We start from the raw sequence: 15,154 nt of genomic DNA, 5'->3' as shown, positions 1-15,154 counted from the left end.
TAAAAACTTATCACATGCCTTCATTTTACACCCCTCTGTACACCCCGGGGCCCTTGTGACATAATTCCAATTCAAATGTGCCATCCTGCAATGCCATAGGTGGGAACAGCCATCATGTGTTGGGACATTTGCACACTGCACCTGTGCTACCTCTGTGGGCTGTTATTTGCAATAGGCATTTCCACCACGAACAGCCTGTTCTTGCATTCAACACTGAACAGTTGTCTCCCACCCCTGGAAAAAGAACACGTTATTCTCTTTTTTTATAATCATGTTTTATTAATTTTCCATACAATCATTCCACAATACAATTTCTATTAAACTTTTCAATTTTTTGACTTCCTTCGGCTTTTCTGACAATCATTCAAATTTAGTTTCTTTAAATGCACATTTCCAAATTTGTATATTGCCTTTATATCTTCCCCCTCTTATATTTTACTTTTTTACAATATTTCTTATTTTATCACAGAGCTTCTCTAAATGCCACTAACGTTATTTCATTATCACTTAAACATTCCCAATAATCTGTTAATTTCCCCCAGTCCTCGATGAACTTTTGATCTCGTTGATATCTGATCTTCCCAGACAGTTTATCCAGTTCTGCATAGTCCATCAGCTTCGTTCTCCATTCCTCCAACGTTGGTAAGTGTTCTTGTTTTCATTTCTGAGCCAAAGAACACGTTATGCTCAAAACAAATGCTGAAGCCGTCAGCGACTAATGCAGAGACAGACAAAAGACAGCTGGACATTTCTGGAACCACATAGGCTTGAATCTCGTGCTCCAAGAACGGACAATAAAGAGTCCCAGCATGACAGTTCGACCATTCTTAACAGCGTTGCAATCCCAAAGAAGCCCAGCAGATGGAACCAGAGAACGCGTTGCTCCACTGTCAATGACGAAGGTCAGCCCAGCTTCCTGTTTACAGCCTTTAACCGTTGCCATGGAAGCTGCAAGGTGATACTGAGAAGACCTATCTTTGCTTTCACCTCGGTTGGAACTTTTGGACATCTTCCCTCGCCTCGCTGCTGTGGAAGAGCCCCTTATCTGTATCTGTTGCTTGACCTTGCATTCCTGAGCCTCTGCCGGACAGTCTCTCATGAGATGGGAAGGGGACCCGCAGCAGTAGCAGCGTCTCAAAGCAAAGGCTTTTACAGACTCCTCATTGCTTCTTGCTGCACCCCCACTCCTCCTTGGGGCACATCCTGCATCTGCTGGCCCAGCTCTCAGTCTCTTCTCCTGTTCATCAACTAATCTCCCAGTAATATACTCCAGAGAAAGCTGGTCCAACAGCATAGTCTCCATCGTCAGAACCAGGTTCTCATAACTCCTGCTCAAAGAGCTCAGCAGGGTGTATGCCTTGAGCTCATCAGGGAAAGGTACATTCAGCTGACGCAGCTTAGTGAAAATGGACAGCATCTGTGTGATGTGATCTTCTCAAAAAGATAGTGTATCACATGGATCTTGGCACCAGCTGTGGTTCTTTGATGCATTCTGACCAAAGCCGTCCAAATCCCATGGCAAGACAATAACCCATCAATGTGAGGTAACTGAAACGCCTCAAGAGCCATTACAATATGGGACATAGCTTTCTGGTCCTTCTTAACTGTGGCGTTAACGCTCTCAATCTTAGCAGCGTTTGCCCCAGCAGCTGCCACTGGCGGCTCATTTTGGGTGCACTCCCAGAGTTGCTTGCCCAACAGCCAATATTTGATCTGCTTCGACCAGTCCTCCCAATTGTGGTCATTCAATTGCTCAAAAGGGACATTGAAAGTCTCGTGCGATTGAGATGGATTTTGCTGCACCATCTTCCCGGGGCTATAAGCTTACTCATGCTTTCTGCCGGCCAGTTGCTTCAAAGATGCTTCCTGCAGCAAGCTCCACTTTCACCAGCGAGATCACGACTGCCTCTGCCCCTTTCCCAGCAGCAGGCAGGATCTCAGAGCTGGACTCTGCTTTGTCTCATCCTCACACTCAGCACAAACGTGGCCTGGGTCTTCCATAACCTGTTGGACAGCTGACTGGGTCCAGTACGTTTCCACTGCTCCAGAATTCCCAGCCAGTAGCAGAGCTGCGCCATGTGCTTGATGTGTAAGTGAAGAGAGAGTCCATACGCTGTTTCTTTCTAATCTAAACAGCTTTATTTACACAGACAGATAAAATAACAAACACCGTCCGAGACAACAGACATTGCGTGTGTCTCTCTTTCTTCTCCGTTGAGAAATGAAAGTAACTCACAGACAAAGAACTGAGCTCCCGGATGTAGGAAGCTCCTCCCCAGGTGCAGGACACATAGAGGTTAACCTTATAAGCACCAAACCTCACACAAAGACCATTTGGTTGCCTATACTATTCCTGAATTATATATCTACTCTTGGAAGATTTAATTATCTAATTGAAGTCTGGTTACTACTTACAGGGGAGTGATAGTTAATATAAGGCAAATATAAGATTATGATGCTGATCTTTACTGTATTAGGGTTAATATATTTGCTTATGGTAGTTCAGCTAATCCTAGCACATGCAGGGCCCAAATACCTGAAAGACAGATTGCAGTCCGTTTCCCCATTACGGATACCCAACATTTGGGCCCAAGTTTAAAACAGTCCTGAAAGCGCACACACCATCTGTGTGCTCTGCTATCCAAGTGATGTTGGCTCCCACTCCTGCTACTATAAGGTGTGACAGCAAAAGACTCTAATGAAAATGGCGCCTAATGATCCTCTTCATGGCTGCTTTCATTTCACTATTCCTGAGACTGTAGATGAAGGGATTCAGCATAGGGGTCACCATGGTATACATGACAGCGGCCACAGTGTCCTTGCGATCCGAGTTGTTGGAACGTGGCTTGAAATAAACCCAGCTCACAGTACCATAAAACAAGACCACCACAGCAATGTGGGACCCACACGTGGAGAAAGCCTTTTTCTTTCCAGAGTTGGATGGAATCTTCAGGATGGTGTAGAAAATGCCCATATAGGAGATGATGACCAGCACAAACGGCCCCAGGATCTCCACCACCGCTTCAGTCCGAAGCAGCATTTCTATGACACTGCTGTCTGAGCAAGAGATCTCCAACACAGGGTAAAGATCACAGAAGAAATGTGGGATCTCTCTAGAGTCACAGAAAGACATGTGGGACATCAAAATGGTATAAAGCAGAGAGTGGGCAATAGGGATAACCCAGGACACTGCTGCGAGGAGGAGGCAACGCTTACGGCTCATCAGGGCAGAATAATGCAGGGGGAAGCAGATGGCCACGTAACGGTCGTAGGCCATGGAAGCCAACAGGAAGCTGTCTGAGTTACCAAAAGACATATAAAAGTACATCTGGACCAGGCAGGCATGATAGGAGATGGTCTTTTTCTGAGACAACAAGTTTTCTAGCACTTTGGGGATGGTGGTGGAGGTGAAGCCCAAGTCGGCTAAGGCAAGGTGGCTGAGGAAGAAATACATAGGAGCCTGGAGGAGCTGTAAATCAGAACGGATCAAGAACATTATTGTTGCATTCCCCAGTATGGCCAGTAGGTACATGGAGAGGAATAGTAGGAAGAGGAGCCCTTGAAACTCTGGCTGGATTGGGAAGCCACGGAGGAATAATTCAGAGAAGTCTGTTGCATTCCCAGGACTCATTAGGCTAAAGAAGAAGAAGAAATGGTTAGGCTAATAAATTCCCCACCCTCTGCTTGCTAGCTGCCCAAACTGAACTATGCGGAAATCTCTCTTTCCTCTCCTCATATCATATTCTCCATGTCTGTTTTTGAGATACTGCCAGACATTGACCTAGCAAGGGACTTTAAGACTCTGGATTAGAAGCTGAAGGGCCTTAGGGTACAGGTGTTTTTTTCATCCCTGCTTCCTGTTGAAAGTTGTGGCCCAGGAAGAGAGGGGAAGATACTGGGGGTAAACCAGTGGCTGCTCAGGTGTTGTTGTCAGGAATGATTTGGCTTCTTGGACCATGGTTTCTGCTTCCTTGAGGATGGACTTCTGGCAAGAGATAGGTTATACCTCACAGTGGTCAGCAAGAATGTGTTTGCTCATCAGGAGAGCTTTAAACTAAATCCTAAGGAGGAGGGAGACAATATTACAGACGAAAGGAAAACACCTGGTAGTGGGGTTAATAGCTTTGTTGATGTACAGGAAACTGAGGTGGTGCTACAGAAACCTGCTAAAGGGCAGGAAACTACAAGAAGGAAGCAGCTGGACGGAACATCTTGTGGTTTCAGTTGTCTCTATACAAATGCACAGAGTATAGGAAACAATGAAGACGAATCTGAACTCTTAATAAAGGGTGGCAGACATTGTTGAAAGCTTATAGACATTATTGAAAGCTGGCGGGATAAGACACATGATTGGAATGTAGAAATTGAGGGTTACCGCCTATTCAAATGGAATAGACCAAACAGAAAGAGTGGAGGGGAGGAGTATTATATGATGTCTACACTTGTGAAGAGATCCATGACCTGGAGCATGGAAGGCAAGTTGAGAATATATGGGAGGAAATTGTAGGAGAGAGGAACAACAGTGACCTTACTGTGGGTGTCTGTTATAGACCTCCACTTATAGAGACTTGGATGATGCAGTCAGCAGTATGCTTAAGCAGAGATATCTGCACAAAACATCCAGCCCCTGGCATTTATTTCTTTTTGCTATGAAAGTTTTAGCAAGCTATCTCCATCATCAGAAGATGCCAAGAGGTCATATCCACACCAAGCATTTAAAGCACTTCTGAAAAACATAGTAAGTCTCCCCCCACGCCAAGAATTCTGAGAACCAAAGTTTGTTAAGGGTGCTGGGAATTGCTTCTCTGTGAGTGGTAAAATACAGATCCCATAAGTCTTTGGGGATAGGCATGTGCTTTAATTGTACTGGGTGAATTCAGCAGATACTGATTAGTAACCATTAAAAAATCCTCAATAGGTTTCTTGGATGTTAGAAGCTTTTAAGTGGGTAACACATTGCTTCACCAATCTATGAGCAGTGAGAGATTCCAGAGGTACCAGGCATGCTTACCAGGGTCTGTGTTTACTTTTGGAACAATGAGGCCAAGTGGAGTCTGTGATCTCTTTATGATACAGGGTTTATTTACATATCTATGCAACCTGTGTCTAGATGGAGAGAGATCAGAGCATTCACATCCCAAGAGGGTCCTGTTTCTTCCATTGCTGCAGCCTCAGATTCCAAGAGACTCCAAATATCATGTCTGACCTTTCCCCATTTTCTGTCCAGCCCAGACAGAAAATGGCCTTCTTAATGGGTCTTTCCTGGACATGGAAAAACCGCTTTACACTCAAGCCCCCATTAGGCCCGGGAATTTAGGAGTTTCCTTAAATTCTAACCCTTCACTGAATCCAGACATTTTAGAGGAGTCTTGCTCCCACCCAAAAACATAACAATATTCACACTTACTTAAGTAAAGGCACTTCCTGTTTGCTCTCTTGCTCCTGTCAGTGTGAAGAACAAAGGAAGTGGACTTGCTCTGCATAGGACGAAACTGCCCTCCTTCATCTGCCGAGGAGATTAGCTCTGTGTTTTCTGATTCAAGGGAAGCTTTTGTTCTTCTCTGCTTAAGGGTGGAGATCTCCAGGGTCCAAGGAAGACTCAACCAGGTTCCCCCTCCAGAATTAATAGAATACAATAGCATAAACTCTGGAGAATGATCATTCAGAGACCCAACCCATCATTCAGCTTAACAAATTAGCTTGTCCTCATTAATAAGTGTTAGAAAAGTTTTTTCCTTTGAGTATGGATGTTGGAGGATTCTGGTTTGCTCCACAACTGGGAACAAGTATGAAATATACTCGGAGTCGAGTCTTTATTCAGCTCATAGTAACGATGAATGAAACTTTCCCTTAAATGTCTAGCTATATATACAGTGGTACCTCGGGATGCGAACGGGATCCGTTCCAGAGCCCTGTTTGCATCCTGAATAGAACATAACACGCAATGGCGCATCTGCGCGGGTCGCGTTTTGCCGCTTCCGTGCATGTGTGTGACGTCATTTTTAGCATCTACAATGTGCAAGCGGTGAAACCCAGAAGTAACCTTACTTCCGGGTTGCCGCAGAGCACAACCCGAAAGCATTCAACCTGAAGCACATTCAACCTGAGGTATGACTGTACATTATTTTACGCAATGGGCCCCGCGTGATTGGCTAATTCCGGGCTGCTCCTGTAGGCCAATCAGGACCAATCATACTGCTCCATTCTGGATCCTGTTTTTCTAGGACTCAGCTCAGTACACAACAAAACATAATCTCTGGGGGAGGTCTTTGCAAAGATCAGAGCAGATGTGAGGGATAATCTATAAATCGATACCCAAAGGAGATTGACAGCACAACAGTACACAATGGTCTAAGGGCTGCATCCTTTTTAAACATTTTACATTGGCAAGATTTTGATTTGGAACAGGAGATGGGATGGACTGGAACGGACTGGGCCCCAGAAAGAAGATTCTCCATGTACCAGAGAGGAAGCAACTAGCATCCTGGAATTGTGTTTGAAGCAGCTACAGAAATTGTCAGCAGGTGTTCAGCTTCTGCACTACTCAGTGAGTTTTGAGGGATACAATGGAGATCTCTTCCATGACTTGCATAAAGGAAGGAGTAGAGAAATGAGAAGAGAAGACTGGGGGATATATCACCCTCCCTCTTACCCAGTGGTGTGCGGTCATTGGAATAGGGGGACTAGGCTAGTTCCCTAAACGTTTCCCTTGCACCTCCTTCCTAAAGCCTGGGAAGCTTCTGCCTGGCTTAGGAAGAGAGGTGCGGTGCTCCGAAGGGTCCAAGAGCCCTCCCGCCACCTTCCCAAAGCCCACGTAGCTGTAGGAAGGAGGCAGCAGAGCTCCAGCATCCTGTTAGAAGCCTGGTGACTCATTCCCAAAGCCCAGGAAGATTCTGCCCAGCTTAGGGAAGGAGGCACAATGCTCATGGTCACAACATCAACACCCCTCATCTCCCTGGCAAGCTGGTGCCCCTACGAAAAAATTCACCGCACGCCACTGCTCTTACCCCAAGTATAATTGGAGCCACATTTTTCACCAGCTGCAGCCTCTGGACCATCTTCAAGGGCAGCCCCACATAGAGTGCATTAAAGTAGTCCAAACAGAATTGTCCATTAGATAAATTTTGTGCCCAGCTCCATTTTTTGCAAGACTTGAAATAAATATCTCCATTCTACTCTATCAAACACTTTTTCTGCATCTATAAATAACAGTCCGTATGGATTGCATTGTTTTCTAATTATATAATTAATATTCAGCTAATATTCAGTTAGATGCCATTTTGATGTTCATAAGAAATGTTGTCTGATCATTCTTTATAGAGTTGTCAAAAAATGTAAATCTTGCCACCAAATACCTGCCCAGTGTTTAAAATATTGGTTAAGTTATATGATAGGCTGTAAGACTAAGCTAAAACTCCATATATCCCTGGTGTGGCAATCTTTGCTTTGCTTCCCCCTCCCCCATGACTGTATTGAGAGATTTTAATAGATGATTAATAAAATTATCTGGAAAATTCTCATAATACTCAGCTTTAAAGTCATCTGGGCCTCAGCCAGGAGTTTTGCTGCCCCTTTGTCTTTTAATCAACTGAGTTAATTCTGCTATTGTAATTAGGTTTTTAAGAATTTTTCTTTCATCAAAAAAGATTTTAGGTAAAACATTTTCGTTACACAGAATATTCATTATTTCATAATTGATATCAAAAAGTACTGCTTCGTCAAATCTGCACAAAATAAATGAAGTCCAATTTTGCTATTAAAAAACTTGGGTTCTTTTCTCTTGTAATTGTCATAGCTAGTAATTTTATTCAGTAGGATGGTGTTCCAGTTCCTTCTCAACCACTGATTGGTTAATGACTCATAACATTTTGTTGTATCATTAAATGTACAATACAAATTTTCAAAAGCACACGCCTGAAAACCAACCGATGCAACATTGGTCCATGATTGTCAAAGATTGACTTCTACCGTTTTTTCTTCTTATTTCTGAAATCACACGTCATGGTCTAAATCTGAATGCACTTTTAACTTCTGATGAACTCTGAAAAAGTCACACTACTGCAGGTGTTCTAAAGGAAGGGATAGATGTCTCGTGGACTTTTGAAATTAAATTTGCTTGGACTGCCGTGCTAAAACTATTGATAATTAACATCTTTTGGGTTGAGTTTTAAAGACATCTGGGGATTTCAAAGCTCATCTTCCACCTTTAATCCCTAGATACTTCCTCAGAGACTGCTGAATCTCAGAATTCCTCAGGCTGTAAATGAAGGGGTTCAGCATGGGAGTCACAACTGTGTAGGCCACAGACATCACTCGGACCTTGGAGCCAGAATAGGTGGAGGACGGGCGGACATACACAGCTATAACAGTTCCAAAGAACAAAATGACTGTGGTGAGGTGAGCGCTGCAGGTAGAAAAGGCCTTTCGCTTCCCAGCAGCTGATGGGATTTTGAGAACCTTGGAGAAAATGAGGATGTAGGACAGAAGAGTGACCATGAAAGGTCCCACCATGGTCACAGTGCCCTCAGTGAGGGTCGTCATCTGGATTGCTGAGGTGTCTGAGCAGGAGAGCTTGATCAAGGGATGGAGGTCACAGAAGAAATGGGGGATCTCCCCGGAGGCACAGAAGGAAAGGAAAGACATCATCAGGGTGTAGAGCAACGAGTGGAGAAAGCCTAGGACCCAACAGCCTGTAGCCAACAAGAGGCAGTGTTTTGCGTTCATCAGCACAGCATAGCGAAGTGGGTGGCAAATGGCTACAAAGCGATCATAAGCCATGGAGGCCAGGAGAAAACTTTCAGTGTTTCCAAATCCCAGGAAGAAAAACATCTGTGTCAGGCACCCTTGATAGGAGATGTGCTTGGTATGAGTCAATAGGTTCTGCAGCATCTTAGGGACAGTGGTGGAGGAAAACCCCATATCGGCTAGTGAGAGATGACTGAGGAAGAAATACATGGGGGAGCAGGAGAGCCGGACATCGCGGTAGATGAGCAGGACAATCACTGAGTTGCCCAGTAGAGTCAGCAGGTACATGAAGAGGAAGCCAGGGATGAGGAGACACTCATATCCTGACTGGTTGGAGACAAGACCCTGCAGGATGAATCCATCAGGATATGTCATGTTGCCCCGAGGCTGAGAAAGAGTGGGGGAAACAGAACTGACGGCATGTTCCCACTGTACACTTGATAGTAACAAGAATACAAGAGGACACTCCACAGAAGGAATGACCCCTTTCCCCATGCTTCCAATGTCAGCAGTGGTGAGGAGGCAGGTGAGTTCCCCTGGTGTGTTTGCATCTCCCAACTGCAAAAGCCTGGGGACAAGAAATGTAAAATAATTTGTGTTTTCCTCTCTCAATTTTTCTGAGGAACACACCTAAATCTGGAAGTAGGGTTTGAGTAAGAGGTTCTCCTAGTCCCAATTGTGAAAAAGGTATATATTAATCAAATGGCACACTTGTAGGTCACACCAAAGATGGTAGTGTGCATGGGAGATCACACTCGGTATGTGCAGAATAGCAGGAAATGTGGTGATGGGGCACTTCAGTGATTCTGGGGCCCAGAATCATTGATACTAGGGCCCGTCTATAGATTCTGGGGGCCAGAAAATGTCTAGCCTTGCCCACTGCTGGTGCTGGTCACTTCTGAAGTTGCGTTGGGGGGAAACTGGTATAAAACAGGTGGGGCCAGGATGGCTAATAAACAGGTATGATGGGGTTTGTAGTGTAAGAGCATCTGGAGAACCACAGGCTAGCTGCCCCCTCCCCGTTTTATAGCAAAGTGAGTTTGGGGGGTTACTTTTTACCACAAATGGACCACACAGGAAAGGCAAGCAGAGGCTTTCCAACCCCCCATTTTCTCTCACCGTGCACTCCATTGCATGCAGCACTTTTTGACCCCATCCCGCAGCAATTTCTGGGATTGGGTCAGGCTGGGAGGGTTGGGACTTGGGAGTCTGCAGCAAAGGAATGAATGGGGGTGGAGGAGATCCTAAGCAACCCTGTTGAGGTCAAGCGCCAGCCTCCTTCCTATTTTAGATGTGAATGGGGAGTGGGAATATGAGAAGAGCAAGAATGGCTTCCGCCATCCGTCTCAGGTAAGCGATTCAGAGCTTTCCCATATTCCAAGAGAATATTAAAATACAATAGTCTGTTAAACATTAGAAGCTTCCCTAAAGAGGGCTGCCTTCAGATGTCTTCTAAAAGTCTGGTAGTTGTTTTTCTCTTTGACATCTGGTGGGAGGGTGTTCCACAGGGAGGGCGCCACCACCGAGAAGGCCCTCTGCCTGGTTCCCTGTAACTTGGCTTCTCACAGCGAGGGAACCACCAGAAGGCCCTCGGCGCTGGACTTCAGTGTCCGGGCAGAACAATGGGGGTGGAGACGCTCCTTCAGGTATACTGGACCTGAGTAATAATATTTTACACCAGCAGTTCTATGCAGCTGTTTCTTTAGTAGCCAGCCAATTTAATGATTGCTCTGTATTGCTTTTCATGGCTTTTAAAAAGATTTCACATTACTGAGGACTTCCCTGATTATTCTATGAGAGGAAGGTATATAAATATTTTAAGCAGACAAACAATTTTTCAGTTGAAGTTAAAGTGTTTCAAAAATCAGAATTATTAATCATTTATGCTTATTAGAACTAATTAATCATGCTTGATTTGCTTTTGTACTAATTGCTTGCTTCTAAGTATATTTTTTCTAAAGCACAGGACAGTCATAGAGGGAATGAAATGCAGGCTATGTGTAATCAGATAATACCAAGAACAGAGCTGGCAGAACCAGCTAGCAGAACAAGGGTTTGCAACAAATATGGCTGGCAGAGAGGAATTGGCAGTGCAGTGCAGGATAGATAACATGGCAAATACTCCTTTGTTTAACACTATTTCTCTGGAATGCATTTTTTATATATAAACTGTGATTTCTTTCTGTACCACGCAGACCCTTTTTCTGACCTGAGAAGTCAGCGGTCTGTCCCTTCTTTGGGTAAAGGTAAAGGGACCCCTGACCTTTAGGTCCAGTCATGGCCGACTCTGGGGTTGCGGCGCTCATCTTGCTTTATTGGCCAAGGGAGCCGGCATACAGCTTCCAGGTCATGTGGCCAGCATGACTAAGCCACTTCTGGCAAAGCAGAGCAGTGCATGGAAATGCCATTTACCTTCCTGCCAGAGCGGTACCTATTTATCTACTTGCACTTTGACGTGCTTTTGAACTGCTAGGTTGGCAGGAGCAGGGACCGAGCAACGGGAGCTCACCCTATCGCCGGGATTCGAACCGCCGACCTTCTTATCGGCAAGTCCTAGGCTCTGTTGTTTAACCCACAGCACCACCCGAGTCCCTTCTTTATTCAGCTGAATAAACCTGAGTTCTGCCTCGAAGAAGTCTGACTCCCTTTCCTTGAGTGGAAAATCTGGAACACCTATCCAAGGGAAGAACAGCATAGATTTCTGCAACAAAGGATTTATAGTGTGATCCTAATCTCCCAAATATACCAGCTGGGAGAGTTTAGAGTGTGGGGTGAAATCTCCCTTGATCCTGGCCACCTTCACTTGCAGAGGAGATCTGCTGGTGGATGCAACCCCTGACATAGCTGCCTCCTTAGGTTTGTTCTGCAATGAAACATTTTGGGGAGGTTAAGATAATGGGACTCACCAGGGCAGGAGACGTTGACATGGTCAAACAAGTAGTTCCATCACATCCTGATGTTGTGATCTGTGCAAAGAACAGAGATTTTGGAGGGGGAAACTAGGTTGAAGCAAACCGTTGACAGTGGCAAGAAGGGAGGATTCCTTTGCTGGCTGTGATTTTTGATGCCTTAATTTATAGTGAATCGTCCTGAGAGAGCCCTGGGTATAGGATGGTATATAAATTCAATAACAGTAATAATAATAATAATAATAATAATAATAATAATAATAATAATAATAATGGAAACCTGGTAACTTTTAAAAACTAACCATTTCAGAGGCTTCATAAGTGAGGAGTATTCCTACAATAATGATATTCCCAACTGGGAGAGGAAACATCCCTAAGTTAATATATTCAATGTCTATTGCAAGAAGTGATCATTTCATGGCAAGATCACTCTGTTGGTTTCCCTGTTCTAATGAATCAGTGGCTGCAGCATGTCTTTCTCCTCCTTAGTTCTCTGGTCAGCAGACTCCTTTTACCCTCTTGAGTCCCAGGTGGATTAGAACATGACCAGAGCCCTGCTGGATCAAGCCAAAGCTCTTTCGAGTCCAGCATCCTGTTCTTAAAACATCCTATCAGATGGCTGGGGGAAGACGACAAAGAGCAGGCTCTGAATGTAACTGCACTCTCCGCACCAGTAATCTCCGGCAACTGGTATCCAGAGATACATGACTGGTATTCTGAGCCGGACCATTAATCCATCTGGTTCAGTATTGTCTACACTGACTGGGTGCAGCTTTCCAGAGTTCGAAACAGAGAATTTCCCCAGTCCTACCTGGAGATGCTGGGGACTGAACCTGGGATCTTCTGCATGCAAAAGAGATGTTCCACCACTGAGCTATTGCCCTTCCCTTAGTTGTGTGAACCTGTCGCTATTTCAATAGTGTGGGAGGTTTTCTCCAGAGGCAGCAGCAGGTGCCAGCTGGGTGCATGTGAGGCTTGTTAATCAAACCACTTCTCCCCTCTAGAGAGCTGTACTTTCTTAGATAAACTCAAGAGAGGGCCCAGACATAGCTGTCAACTTCCAGATTTGAAAATAAGGGATCAGCAGCCAAAATAAGGGGTTTTGCTTAGCTTATACATAAATCCGCCACTGATGGAGCCATGCTGCTTTTGCTGCGACTGACTGTGTTTTGCAGTGGGTTGGACTAGATGATCCGAAGAGTCCACAACTCCAACCAAAGAAGAAAGGCACACAAAACTGATGAACGATGTCGACATGGCAAAGCTTACAGGCAAACCAGGAAGACGACCTTTTTAATAAAGAATGGGGAAAGTTTATAATTTATTTGAAAAGCTATTGTAAAGAGTTTCATATATTGGTTGGATTGACAGGAAACTTGTAGTAAAAATTTGAACTATGGGTGGACAAATGATTTATAAAAATAGAGTTATGAAAGGGATGCAGAGGGGGAAATCACTACATTAAGATGCTGCACAGGTTGGAGGGGATGCTAAGCAGCACGTCGGGGCTGCCATCATCCTGGAGCGAGGAGTTCCATCGGCCCTTCCCTGCCCGAGAGAGAGGGAGGGAGGGAGGGAGAGAGACTCTTGCCCATGCTGCCCACGAGCCCGGCATGAGGCGGTTACGGCACTGCGGCGGTCACTGAAGCGCCGCCCTTCTGCGTCCCTCCCCATCCCCTCCTCTTCCTCCTCCCTCAGGCCGCCTCCTCAGCCACCGCCTCCGCCTCAGGCTTCCCCTGGCAGCACGGCGGAAGTGTCGCAAGAGAGGGGCTGCCTGCCCACCCGCCGCCACCCGTCTCCTCACAACACACCCCGAGGGGGAAAAAGGAGAGATGGAGACGTGGCAGCTTGTGCCCATGCTCTCTCGAGACGGAGGACCCTGAGCCGCTGCTTCCCTCCCGAGCCAGGCGAGCATGAAACCCGGGAAATTTAAGGGACATCATCAATCCGGGACAGCAGTGGGAAACGGCGCTGGGATAAGGGAGTTTCCCGCAAATAAGGGACGGTTGACAGCTACGGGCCCAGATCAGAAGGTTTGTTATCACCAGTGATGCAATTTTGCATGCACTGGTGATGGGATGCAAAGATGCTTTGCATGGAACCTCCTCTCTCAGGGCAGCCTCTGAGCTATTGCTGAAGGCAACCCCCCCCCCCAATTTATGTAACTGCTATTAATTTGAACAATCCTATCTTCATTGTGGCCTTTCCTAGCCTATTCACATGCAACAAGTGCTCAAGGCTGCTGGCTTATGGGAATTTCCTGGAACATTAACGCCAGCTTTTCCTTTACTTAGTTCCAAGGTGAATTTTTTAAAACCACGTTATTTAGTCCTCCCACATTGATTGACATATAGTCTGATTCAGCTCGAGTTGTCAGATCCTGTGTGTTGTAGTTGCTAGTGTTGAACGAGAAGCTGGGAGAGCAGACAATAGAACACACATGGCCAAAAAACAGGTAGTCAAACACATTTACAGCTTTAAGCCAACACAAGGGCAGTAACAGCTTGTTCCTTTCAACCAGGTTTTCAAGCCACCTGGATCTCTTCAGGCATTGCCCCTCTTCCTTCTTGCGCACTCCCAGTCACTCTTCTGTATCCAAGATGCTGACCCCATCCTTGGCATGCCCAAGATGAGCTTCCAACACGTTTAAGCCTAGATGTAAACCTAGGAATTCTAATCTAGGAATTAGAAAGGAGTTCAGGCTTACAGCCTTACCCCCACCCCAAATTCATAACAATATATTTATTCTGAGACCATCTGGTTAATGTGAGTGTTCCATAATGTTACCTGATCCAACGGGGTCATAAGAAGTGTCCGTTGATGTTAATATGTTATAAATGACCACTGTGCTATGTCAAATTTGTATTTCTTCTTCTTCTTCTTCTTCTTCTTCTTCTTCTTCTTCTTCTTCTTCTTCTTCTTCTTCTTCTTCTTCTTCTTCTTCTTCTTCTTCTTCTTCTTCTCCTCCTCCTCCTCCTCCTCCTCCTCCTCCTCCTCCTCCTCCCCCCCCCCCAACCACTTAGTTGTGATATGTTCTGAAAGTGCTACATACTGTATTCTAACATGCGAAACTTTCACGATGAATCCTTTAGATCAGGGGTGGGCAACCTAAGGCCCAGGGGCCGGATGCAGCCCAATCACCTTCTCAATCCGGCCCGTGGACGGTCCAGGAATCAGCCTGTTTTTGTATGAGTAGAATGTGTCCTTTTATTTAAAATGCATCTCTGGGTTATTTGTGGGGCCAGCCTGGTGTTTTTACATGAGTAGAATATGCGCTTATATTTAAAATGCATCTCTGGGTTATTTGTGGGGAATAGGAATTTGTTCTCCCCCCCCCCAAAAAAAAATAGTTCGACCCACCACATGGTCTGAGGGACGGTGGACTAGCCCACGGCTGAAAAAGATTACTGACCCCTGCTTTAGATAGGGCACGTTAAAAACCATGTCTGAAGCACAGTGTGTTTGAAGAGCATGCTCTCCTTTCTTTTTGAAATGCGATC

The 15,154-nt window shown here is 45.3% G+C and overlaps 2 protein-coding genes across 2 annotated transcripts; both read right to left on the bottom strand.

The window, feature by feature from the left end:
• Positions 1-2,695: 2,695 nt before the first annotated feature.
• LOC309360112 (olfactory receptor 1E5-like) lies at positions 2,696-3,631 on the bottom strand (the record flags this gene model as incomplete). Its single annotated transcript, XM_081894704.1, has 1 exon — positions 2,696-3,631. One exon carries the CDS (start codon positions 3,629-3,631, stop codon positions 2,696-2,698), a length of 936 nt encoding a protein of 311 aa, XP_081750830.1.
• Positions 3,632-7,996: 4,365 nt separating this feature from the next.
• LOC309360117 (olfactory receptor 1L4-like) lies at positions 7,997-9,162 on the bottom strand. Its single transcript, XM_081894709.1, has one exon. The coding sequence runs from the start codon at positions 9,118-9,120 to the stop codon at positions 8,194-8,196; it is 927 nt and encodes a 308-aa protein (XP_081750835.1). The 5' UTR covers positions 9,121-9,162; the 3' UTR covers positions 7,997-8,193.
• Between the last annotated feature and the right edge of the window lie 5,992 nt (positions 9,163-15,154).

This window comes from Podarcis melisellensis (assembly GCF_964234715.1).
Source record: "Podarcis melisellensis genome assembly, chromosome: 17".
In the NCBI taxonomy this organism is placed as follows: domain Eukaryota; kingdom Metazoa; phylum Chordata; class Lepidosauria; order Squamata; family Lacertidae; genus Podarcis; species Podarcis melisellensis.
The sequence above is the reverse complement of the archived record's forward strand: the minus strand, read 5'-3'. Positions and strand labels throughout refer to the sequence as shown.

Excerpts from the sequence above, each read along its gene's own strand:
- LOC309360117 (XM_081894709.1), bottom strand. The coding sequence starts at position 9,120 with ATGACATATCCTGATGGATTCATCCTGCAGGGTCTTGTCTCCAACCAG.